Raw genomic sequence first — 12,632 nt, 5'->3', positions numbered from 1 at the left:
CGACTTACATCCATTCTGACTTACAACCAGTGGGTCGGAACCAAACTTGGTTGTAAGTAGGATGGTACCTGTATATATATATATATAATATATCTATATATATTTGTATATATCTTATATATTATAATAATATATAATCATATACATATATATAATATATATATGACAGGTAAAAATGTTCTGTAACAACAGAATTCCATCTAATAAAAGGAACCCATAAAAACACCAAAATGTAGAGAGAAAAGTACTATATTTCAGAGACTGCTGTCTCTCTCTTCAGGTATATGAATGAGAAAAGTTTACAGAAAAGGTGGTATTTATACCAAGAGATCCGTCCACAAGTAAGCCAATTTAGGTCACCCCCGCTGATAATCTTCCTTTAATCTTCTTAAGCGTTGGTTGAATGAAAACTTCGTTGGCGACATCTGAAATCCACGCGCCTTTTGAGATGTTCATTACCTGCTTCTCTTTTATTAAGGCCGATTCCATCATTTGACTCTTGCACCGGCAGTTGCTGCTATAAATTACAGGTGACATAACCATAGAATAAACTGGAATTAGTATTTTTGGGTAAGCAAAAAATCTAACATTCTAGTGATATTCAATCATTTATCTTCATTTTGAAACAAATTAGAAGTCTCTGGCACAATATTTTGATTTATGGTGAATTTCTGAGAAAAAACTTTTTCCTTCCCTCTGTGCACGGATTCTCCGCCGCAAATCTCCGAAATGCTCACGTCACATTCTCGTAATATTTGTTCCATTTCATATTAGCCGTTATATAGTTTTATTTATGAAAATGTGCGCAATTTCATGTAGAATACAACAAAAAATAATTGAAGGTCGTAGCTCTTCTTTTTTTGAAATATTTGCATATAAATCACAATAAATAGAAAAAAATTGACGTTCGGTCAACTTTGACTCTACCGAAATGGTCGAAAAACGGAATTGTAAGCTAAAACTCTTACAGTCTAGTAATATTCACTCATTTATCTTAATTTTGAAACATATTCGAAGTCTCTAGCACAATATTTCAATTTATGGTGAATTTTTGAAAAAAAAAAACTTTTTCCTTCCCTCCGCGCGCAGATTCTCCGCCGCAAATCTCCGAAATGCTTATGTCACATTCTCGTAATATTTGTTCCATTTCATATTGGCCGTTATATAGTTTTATATATGAAAATGTGTGAAATTTCATGTAGAATACAACAAAAAATAATTGAAGGTCATAGCTATTGTTATTTTCGAAATATTTGCATATAAATCACGATAAATAGAAAAAAATTGACGTTCGGTCAACTTTGACTCTACCGAAATGGTCGAAAAACGCAATTGTAAGCTAAAAATCTTACAGTCTAGTAATATTCAATCATTTATCTTCATTTTGAAACAAATTCGAAGTCTCTAGCACAATATTTCGATTTATGGTGAATTTTTGAAAAAAAAACTTTTCCTTTCCCTCCGTGCGTGGATTCTCTGCTGCAAATCTCCGAAATGCTTATGTCGCACTCTCGTAATATTTGTTCCGTTTCATAGAGTTGTATATATGAAAATGTGCGCAATTTCATGTAGAATACACCAAAAATTAATTGAAGGTCGTAGCTTTTCTTATTTTCGAAATATTTGCTTATAAATCACGATAAATAGACAAAAACCGACATTCCGTCAACTTTGACTCTACCGAAATGGTCGGAGAACGCAATTGTAAGCTAAACACTCTTACAGTCTAGTAATATTCAATCATTTATCTTAATTTTGAAACAAATTCGAAGTCTCTAGCACAATATTTCGATTTATGGTGAATTTTTGAAAAAAACTTTCTCCTTCCCTCCAAGCGCTGATTCTCCGCCGCAAATCTCTGAAATGCTTACTTCGCATTCTCGTAATATTTGCTTCATTTCATATTAGCCGTTTCATAGAGTTTTATATATGAAAATGTGCGCAATTCCATGTAAAATACAACAAAAAATAATTGAAGGTCATAGCTTTTGTTATTTTTGAAATATTTGCATATAAATCACGATAAATAGAAAAAAATCGACGTTCGGTCAAATTTGACTCTACCGAAATGGTCAAAAAACGCAATTGTAAGCTAAAACTCTTACAGTCTAGTAATATTCAATCATTTATCTTCATTTTGAAACAAATTGGAAGTCTCTAGCACAATATTTCGATTTATGGTGAATTTTTGAAAAAAAAACTTTTCCTTTCCCTCCGTGCGTGGATTCTCCGCTGCAAATCTCCGAAATGCTTATGTCGCATTCTCGTAATATTTGTTCCCTTTCATAGAGATGTATGTATGAAAATGTGCGCAATTTCATGTAGAATACACCAAAAATTAATTGAAGGTCGTAGCTTTTCTTATTTTCGAAATATTTGCATATAAATCACGATAAATAGACAAAAACTGACATTCCATCAACTTTGACTCTACCGAAATGGTCGGAAAACGCAATTTTAAGCTAAAAACTCTTATAGTCTAGTAATATTCAATCATTTTTCTTAATTTTGAAACAAATTCGAAGTCTCTGGCACAATATTTATATTTATGGTGAATTTTTGAAAAAAACTTTGCCCTTCCCTCCACACAATGATTCTCCGCCGCAAATCTCCGAAATGCTTACTTCGCATTCTCGTAATATTTGCTTCATTTCATATTAGCCGTTTCATAGAGCTTTATATATGAAAATGTGCGCAATTTTATGTAGAATACAACAAAAAATAATTGAATGTAGTAGCTTTCCTGATTTTTAAAATATTTGCATATAAATAATGATAAATAAAAAAAAATTCTACCTTAGGTCAACTTTAACTCGACCAAAATGATCGAAAAATCCAATTGTAAGCTAAAACTCTTACAGTCTAGTAATATTCAATCATTTATCTTCATTTTGAAACAAATTGGAAGTCTCTAGAACAATATTTCGATTTATGGTGAATTTTTGAAAAAAAAAAACATTTTTTACGTCCGCGCGTTACGAATTCATGCATCCTTTTGTGATAATATTTTCTCTGTGTTGCTTTGATTGTTTTACAATGTGTTATATACCAAAATTATTGCAATTTAGTGTACAATACAATGAAAAAAAAATTAACTGGTTAGCTTTAACCGTTTTGCTCGCAATTTGTATACAATTATATATGAATTTTTTTTGCGCCGTAATATATCCCAATATTTATATATGATAATATTTTTTTCATTTCTGATGGTTGCATACTAAACTTCAGGCAATGACAAAAAAAAAGGAGCCAAAAATGAACTCTTAATCTTGAAAACTAAGCGTGCTGTGATTTTTAAAAAAAAACATTTTTTCTGCTTCGGCGCTCACTCCCGAATCCCGCCGGCATACGGGAGACGATTTTTAAAATACTGCTTCTGCGTTTAAGGGTTAATAGTGTAGTGGTTGAGGTTCATCGCTATGAATATATGAAGATACTCTTCACCATCTGTGGTCTGTGTTGCTTGGGTCAAGGTTTCTCTCTTCTGGTTCCGATTCTTCTGCTAATTCACTATTGTATTGAACTAGTTTTCGCCATATATTGGTTGCCAGTCTGTATAATCTCTGATTGATTGGTTCTACTTTGTATTTTTTATGTATTTGTTCTACAGTCAGATCATCATCTTGATTGTTTCTCACTGCAGACCTTAATATCTTATTTTGGAATTTTTGTAACGCACTTATATTGGAAGTCGATGCTAAGCACGTGGGTATTGGTGGATATTCCATTATTGGTCTGATTAGGCTTTTGTAGAATTGGATTTTGATAGTTGTGTTCATATAGCTAAACCTCCTTTTCAGCTTTCTATTTTGTGTTCTTGCTATTCTTAGCCTTTCTCTCACATGTCTTGATATTCCTCTTTGTCCGAATTGCACTCCTAGTATTCTTGTACTTTTAAGTAAAATTCATTGGTTGTTGGTCTAACATTATTTGTGCAGTTTGTATGCAGATACCGATACTACTTGGAATTTAGATTTATTTGTCTTTATCTTCCGCTTCTTTTCAAATTGATTTATTCTTTCAATTTGGTTCATTGTTTTTTGTGCTATCTTTTCAAAGTTGGGTCCCTTTTCCTTGTAGGGTTTTCTGGGTGTATAACGATTTAGTTATATCATCTGCAAAGCTGACACCAGTACAGTACTCTGGTGGTGGAGTCACTTCTGATGTATATATGAATAATGTTGGACTGAGTACAGATCCTTGTGGGACTCCACTTAGTAATGGGAATGGATTCCCAATGTAATTTTGTGACTTGATTGCTGCTGTTCGATCTTTGATGGAGTTGCATAGTATTTTCTCAAAAATGTCTGGAAGGTTGAGATGTAATACTTTGTATTGAAGTCCTTGTATCCATACTTTGTCAAATGCCTTGGTTATATCTACATACTAGGTTGCAAAGGTGTCTTCTTCTTTGTGATAGTGCAATGCTCTCATATATTGTTGCTATTGCAATCTGGGTTCCTCTTCCTTTTCTAAATCCATATTGATTTTTATTGTGTAGCTGATCACCTTCTAGGAACAACACTAATCTGTTGTTAATTATTTTTTCAAATATTTTGCCAGGTATTTCTAGTAATGATATTGGTCTATAATTCTCTGCCTGGCACGTATCTTTCCCTGGTTTTTGGGTATCAAAATCATTATTGCATTCTTGAATATAATTGGAAAATATCCCGTTGAGAGAGCCAAATTGTATATTTCTCTTAATTTGTCAAGTGCAATATCTGGTAAATTTTGAATTATAACCTTGTTAATTCCACTTCTTCCTGGTGCCTTGTGTTTAAAATTTTAAATTATTATTTTGATTTCCCATAACTCTATTTTCCTTGTTAGAGGACAGTCATTAATTGAGTCTGTTAATGTCAGCTGCATGATGCAGATTCGTTCTGCGTTTATGTTGTTCAATGAATTCATTGACTATTGTCTCATGTTGTTTGTCGAAATTTTGGTTATCCTCCTGCGTTATCAGGAATATTTCCTCCCAGTAGGCCTCGTGCAGTAGCTCTTTCTCTTGGTCATCATATACTTTCTAATTCCTATATTTTATGTATGGTGATGTATTAGTTTTGCTTCCCATCAGTCTTGCAACAGAGTTGCAAAATTGTTTTGGGTTATTGCACTGTATTTGTGTATTTTTTATTAAGTCTTCCCAATTTTGATGATATAATCATGAGTTTTCTTGTACTAACTGTTTTTATAATGATACATATCTTCTCATCAATGCGTTGTTCCAACCTGTTATAAGTACGTACTGTGTTTTGCATGTTGTTGTAGTGCCACTGTATCAATTTAAACATATCACTACTAATAGGGTGTGGAAGTGTAAAGTATTTAGTCATGGGTGTGATTTTTTATAGCTTCCTCTATATTTTTTATACCATTCTTCAAGTTCTCCGTCTACTGTTTCTTTTGTTATTTCCATTTCACTTGAATTTTTTGTTGGTTGTCTACTAATTTTTCCTTCTATTTAATTTTCGAAGCCTTCCCAACTTGCTCTTTTTATATTTGGTATTTCTAAGGATGGAATCATTATTGGATTTGTTGACAATGTAATTATCATTGGTATATGATCGGAGGAGGTTGCTGGCCCTCTTGTAATGGCAATATTGAGGTGAATTTTCTTATTTCCTAATATTATATCTGGCTTTCCTTTTCTGTTATTTGCTACGCAAGTATCAAACATCTTTAATCCTATAAATATGTACATTAAAATTCTTATTTATTTTCTAACAAACTATATTTTTTATTCTTATAATTCCTTTTGTACTTTTATATATTTTATACTGTTAAATCTCCTCCTAAAATTTAATGTAAATTTGTATATTTTTTCAATACAATAAATATTGTTCAATGTTTATACTGTGTATGTACTAAACCTTTTCCTAATCACAATAATAACTTACTTTTATAATGTTTTAGGAGAAAACACTCACTTCGAGAGGAAAGTAAAGGTCTTAATGTGTTGCTTCGATGGACACTAGCTCTTGACTGGTGTTTATCTTGGGTCATTGAACGGGTTAAAGTACTTTTTCGGGAAGGCGGCCGCTGGCCAGGAGAGGTGGCCGCTATGTCACCATTCGGTTGTTTACCAAATAATCCAAACTCCTTATTTACCCCACTACTAGCCTAGGCTTACTTAAGCATGGTAATCTACTGTAATTGTAGATTAATATGCCTAACCTGATCAACAAGATCAGGTTAGGCATATTAAAAACCTTCCCAAACCAGAAAGATGACCCCTATGGTGCAAGACACTGAAACATACCCTATCCTTGGGTAATACTGTCTTTTAAAATATACGAATTCTATAAACATCCAGCAATACATTAATTTGTATGCGTCTCCACACAATTCATATTGTATACAGGCAGTCCCCAGTTTACAACAGGGGTTCTGCTCTTGAGACTTGTTGTAGGCAAAAATCGTCATAAGCTGGAAATTCATCAAAATGGCTAAGAAAATCTTATTTTTAATGCTTTGGGTATATCAAAAATTACGTAAACTGCATTTTTATTGTATTTTTCATAAAAAAACCTTCAAATACTACTGATTATTTTGCCTTATTGGAGTCATATTTCTTCCGTCAGATCAGTGTCATAACCTTAGAACATGGTTCGTAAACCTGTGAATCCTTTCTGATGAATATAATTGAAAAGCGTCATAACCTCAGACTGTTGTAAGCTGAAACTGTCGTAAACCCGGGACTACCTGTATTTGGCTTTAAGTTAATCAATCACAAAATAGTTACCGTTAACAAGGTCAAATCGGCAGGACCTCCTTTGAAACAGTAGTTTGGACCTCCTTTGAAACAGCAGTTTACTTAGTGATTTTTTTACTTCACCTACACAGAATTTTGTGCTGTATTCTCTGGGAAGTGGAAGAGGAAGAAAATGCTGTTTCTCCCCTTTTAGGGGACCGTACTTATTTTCTGTATTAAGGGTAGAGTGCTCCCTAAAATAAAGCAAAGAAATAACTGATGATACAACTTTCCTTCCACACAAGATAATGGATTTGAATTGTCTATCTTGACAACGAAAAATAATAATATCAATTATGAGGATTTTCATCTTCACACAGATGATCATCTAGATAATACAAGACAAGATCCCTTGTGACTGGTGACCAGGAAGTCTTTCTAAAAAAATCCCCAGTAAATATAATTTTCTTGTCTTATATTTATGCATTACTTCCACTTACACAATGCTAAAATATACCCTTCCTTCAAAAAGATAAGCAAAATTACAAAAACTGAAAATAGTAAATTGACTGGTCCTATTTTACCAGACAAACAAAAACATTACTATGAAGCTTCCTCTGTGGATATACATTTTTTGTGTAATATTGGACACTACCAATATGATATACAGAAACCACAAATTACCAAATCAATAAAAATTTCCATATTGCACATTGCTACTGTAGGCAACAAGAACAGTGGAGGGATATTGACACTCCATTAGCTATAACAGTAACTTTATTACTTCATTAGCTATAAAAGTAATTTTATTAAGTTTGCAAACATGATGAGGAAGTTTATTTGGCATCTAAGAAACATCCTTGCCATTATTATCTATATATAAAATTTATCTTACAAGAGGAACTAACAATGGTCCTAATTATATATACAATGTAAACATATAACACTATAGTTCCTTTCATTAAAAAACCACCTCTGCTTTTTATCAATAACTAACAATCAGCTACTAATAGAAACTGAACTACAGCATGAAAGCTTTAGTTGTGCAACACTGTACCATCATAAGTCACAACTAAACAAACAACTGTTTGAAAGACAAAAAGACTAACATATCTGTACTGAACAGATAAGATAAACTTAACTTCTAACTTGCATAAAATATACATCAAACTATGACAGCCAATCTTTGTGAACATACTTTCTATTAAAAAGGTTCAGCTGCAAAATATTCCTTAACATCGACGACAGCAGCTCCACCAAAGTAATCCAACACATAGATGTGGTTGATGCTCATCTTTGCAAAAAACCACTGGTGACCTATTAAGCAAAAGAATTGATTAGCAGAATCAATTTGATTCTTACATAAGTAGACATAAGTACTTCTAGTTTTATTTAAGAGGAAAATCAGAAATTCTTTAATTTTCTTGTTTATGCAGTCCACAGAAAACCAACCCAGTTTTTACAAGCTGGTCCCACACTTGAGTTTGTGTAATACACTGAATGGGAATATTTTTCTATTCTATTTCCTAACAGTTGCCTGATCTAATAACTTGCCATTTCATTTCATTTCCAGTGGCCTTTGCTCTTACCACCATAAAAATGATGTGTGAATAATTAATGGAAAGTGAAACACAAAAGTTCATAGTCACTTTCTCACTTATGAGTCAAGGAGGCTCCTCCAAGACTGAGTAAACTATATCTGGATCATGTGTATTTGACATTACTTCAAGTTTCTGCTATTTAGGTTAAGGGGGCTGGCCGACTAATGCCATTTTTTAAGGACAAGACTTTGACATTCATACCACTCAATAAGGTGACTTAGGACATCTCCAAACCGCATATGATTTTTGCCTGACCTTCGGTTTTGTGATGCCAGGGCGATTTATCCTGAAAATAACTATTTTTCAAATTCTATCTCCTCCCTTGATATTTAATATTAAGACGTGGAATTACTACCATATATAGACATGATGTAGACCTCCAGTCAAATGAAAAGTTTTTTTTTAAAGTCATTTTTTTTGCTAGATATGAATTTTTTCATTATGGTAAAAAAAATAAACCCTCTAAATCAGGAAAATTAAAAAAAAGGAAAAATGGCTTCATTTGAATGTTCTATAATGTCTTTCTAAGTTATATACCATATTTCAAGGCTATAGCTTTAAAACTAAGTGAGAAGATAGAATTTGAAGGTCAGTAAGTATAGTTTTGAGATAAGGGCGTTCAAAGTTTTCCTTTGTATTTTTATAAAGACAATGTTAATAAATAATGATTATTATGAATTTCTATTTCTTTTTTGGGTATTAATAAACCAAAACTATGTTATTTATCATAATTTAATCATAAATGAAGATCCCTTTGTTCATACATCGTAGCCTGGGGCACTGCGTCAGGCAAGATGGGGCACTCCTTCCTACCGCAACTCTCTCTCTCTCTCTCTCTCTCTCTCTCTCTGTCACTAACTCAGCTCAAACGTGTACTATCTTTTTACAAAGACAATGTTAATAAATCATGATTATTATGAATTTCATATTCATTTTTGGGTATTAATAAACCAAAACTATATTATTTATCATAAATTCCTTTGCTCAAAGACCGTAGCCTGGGGCACTGTGCGACATGTGTGTCAGGCAGGACGGGGGCGTTCCTTACTACACACCCCTCCTCTCTCTCTTCACTACCTACGCTAATATTGCGTATAAATATTATGATATTCTGTAATCATATTAGAGCAAATTTTCTTCGTCTGTATGTTAGCTGATATTCTGTAATCATATTAGAGCAAATTTACTTCATCTGTATGTTAGCGAGATGTTTTGCTTGTCTTTTCCTCAATGGCATGATGAAATTCTTGCTGAAACAAAGATAAACATACGTAAAAGCAAGCGTATGATAGAGGTGAAACTCAAACGTGTACAATACGAGGTTTTTGCTCGCACTGAAAGGTGGTAAGCTGACGCCCTTCCCTCCTGCGACTTAAGGAATCTTTACAGATGCCATTCCTCACAATTTCTTTGACAACAATTATCAAAATTTACAATAACAGAAGAAATGTATTTTCTTGTATGGATCAATGTTTTTGGCTTAATGAGTTACATTTACTAATTACCCTGTAACTACGAAAGTAAGAGGAATTTTGACAAAATATTTCGTATACATATTCTCCACTGCCATACGAAGCTCCATGAATTTTTTTCATGACTGAATTTTTTGCCCTATACCCCCATATATAAAGGCACCGGCCGGCCCCGTTAATGTATGAGTGAAGTTAGTTTTAAAAGTTCAGGAATAGTCATTGGCTCTGGGTTAGGGAACTCCTCATTTGGTCTTAAAAAGTTTCATTTTAATATCTTGAAAGCACTGACAAAACTTATCAAGTTAATACAGGAATATTTGCATCTTGTTATTAATCTAGGTATGTATGTATAGTATATGTAATTTGGTTTAAAAGACCATACTGTTAATTTAGTCACTTCATGTAATTTTTGAAAATAGAGCATTACTAAAGTTTGTTTGCAGTGTTGCTTCAGCCAACAGCTGCCACCATCTGAGATGCAAAACCTAACTCCCGACGGACTAGAATCCGACATGGCAACGCCTAAATAAAAAGCAAATAACACAACGCCAAAAAAAGAGTACTTCACCAATTCCGAAGATCAAATCCACAAGAAAAAAAAGCGAAGCAAAGTCATCCAACCGCACCGACCACCGATGTTCACCGGACGCCGGCAGGAAAAGAATTGAATTCACCTGGGCAGTTGTACCTGGTTCTCCCGCGAGTGGAGGGAGATGACGTCATCACCACCAGTGTTGGCGACGCCGACGCGCTAAATTTGAATTTAGTATCCTGCCGCTCGTGGAAATCACGGCTCTATAATTGTTCGGTAAGACACTACAATAAAAAGTGCATTTTATAATGAAATTGATAAAAAAAAACAGGAATTTGTGGATATTTTTCATAGAAAATATCATGAATGGGCTAATTTTCCACGAATAATGGGGGTATGTTTCAGAGAGAAATCTGCGAATGTGCGAGTCTGCGAATACAGGGGTTCACTGTATTACATCTTAGGGTTACTATGTGGTTTTCCACCCAGTTCCACATTTAGATCCTATACTTTCTGGATTTCTATCTTACAATCAAACCACTCCAACTCCCTCTTTTCTGTCCTGAATTGCCAAAAGTGCCCAAATGCTTGGCTTGAAAGCCTAAATCTAATCAAACCAAATCATTCAATCTAGAAGCCAGTCAGATGGCACTCAAAACCCTTATGTGGGTAATTTTGAATCCCTTTCAAAATATGGTGACTTCTTTTCATTTATTTAATTAATTTATAGACTAGAATTGGTCAAAGGAAATCATTCCTTCAATTTAATTTCAAGTATCTTGAAATACTTCAAGTTTTATGATTTGGGTACTTTTTCACTTTTTCAGAATGATTTTATTTCTTCACTCCCAAAACACATACACATATTGCTTTAACTACTACATATTTCCTGATACATTTGCATTTTTATATAAAACATGATGAAGCTTCGAAGACCAAAGTCTTTAAAATCATTGGAGTTTTCCTTGTCACAAGCTCCTTCCACCATATTTCTTTTTCAGATGGGAAGTCAAAGGAAATCCCTAATCCCACAGAGCTCCTTTTATTCCCTCTTCTTAGTCCCTCAAATTCCATCTCTCACTAATTCCGTCTATAGACTTAAAATTCCTTTAAAGCCTATCAAGATCTTTCATTTCCCTTATCTACAGCAGTGACAATTTTAAGCACAACCCTAGGAGAGCTGTTAATCAGCTCAGTGGTCTGGTAAAACTAAGATACTATACTTAACTTAAGCCATATGATTATATGTACTGTGTATTTGTGTTCATATGCAATAGCAGTCTTGCTCCATCAATGTCAATTGGCCAACTGTCGAGGCCAAACATTTAAAATGACTTGAGAGACTACTAATTTTAAAATCTATGAACGTACTATATATAAACTAACAATACATGCCTGTAAAAGCAAATCTGATCTGTACTTCAATATAGTTTGACTGGTAATAAAAACAAATTCTTTTCCTGAACTCTGATGCAATATGCTGCACCTCTGTCTTTAACCATTAATCGGCGAGCCTGTATTTCCAAAAGTGTCTCACGTATGCTGGCGGCGTTTACAAGCGAGCGCCGAAGCGAAAAAAAAGTTTTTTTCAAAAAATCACAGCACACATAATTTTCAAGATTATGAGTTCATTTTTGGCTCCTTTCTTTGTCATTGCCTGAAAATTAGTATGCAACCATCAGAAATGAAAAAAATATCATTATCATATATAAATATTGGAATATATGAGTGCAAAAAAAATGTCATATATAATTGTATACAAATCATGCTGTGAGCAAAACGGTTAAAGCTAATGGGTTCATTATTTTTTCGTTGTATTGTACACTAAATTGCAATGATTTTGGTATATAACAAATTTGTTGCAAAATGAAGGTAATTGATTGAATATTACGAGGCCGTAAGTGTTGTAGCTTACAATTGCAGTTTTTGACCATTTCGGTAGAGTTAAAGTTGACTGAAGGTCGAATATTTTCTATTTATCGTTATTTATATTAAAATATTTAAAACTGATAAAAGCTACAACCATAGGTTGTTTTTAGTTGTATTCTACATGAAATTGCACACATTTTCATATATAAAACTTTATGTAACGGCTAATATAAAAAGGTACAAACATTACGACAATCTGTTGAAAAAATTTCTGATTTTTCGGAAGAGTTACCGTGCGGACGTAAGGAAAAATTTTTTTTTTTCATAAATTCACCATAAATCGAAATATTGTGCTAGAGACTTCCAATTTGTTGCAAAATAAAGGTAAAGGATTGAATATTACTAGAATGTAAGAGTTTTAGCTTACAATTGCGTTTTTTTATTATTTTGGTCGAGTCAAA

The 12,632-nt window shown here is 33.2% G+C and overlaps 2 protein-coding genes across 9 annotated transcripts in view; both read right to left on the bottom strand.

Moving 5' to 3' along the window:
- The window catches only part of LOC135219389 (methyltransferase-like protein 22), a 603,918-nt gene that overhangs the window by 429,580 nt on the left and 161,706 nt on the right, over positions 1 to 12,632 (bottom strand). The gene's annotated exons all lie outside the window — the stretch shown is intronic.
- Positions 7,457 to 12,632, bottom strand: part of LOC135219388 (protein CREG1-like) — a 103,679-nt gene continuing 98,503 nt past the window's right edge. Inside the window, 1 exon segment of the mRNA XM_064256119.1 lies at positions 7,457 to 8,014. Coding sequence (XP_064112189.1) covers positions 7,902 to 8,014 — 113 coding nt within the window. The 3' untranslated portion in view covers positions 7,457 to 7,901.

The sequence above is a fragment of the Macrobrachium nipponense genome, chromosome 1 (assembly GCF_015104395.2).
Source record: "Macrobrachium nipponense isolate FS-2020 chromosome 1, ASM1510439v2, whole genome shotgun sequence".
NCBI lineage: Eukaryota > Metazoa > Arthropoda > Malacostraca > Decapoda > Palaemonidae > Macrobrachium > Macrobrachium nipponense.
This window is presented reverse-complemented; position numbering and strand designations above follow the sequence as displayed.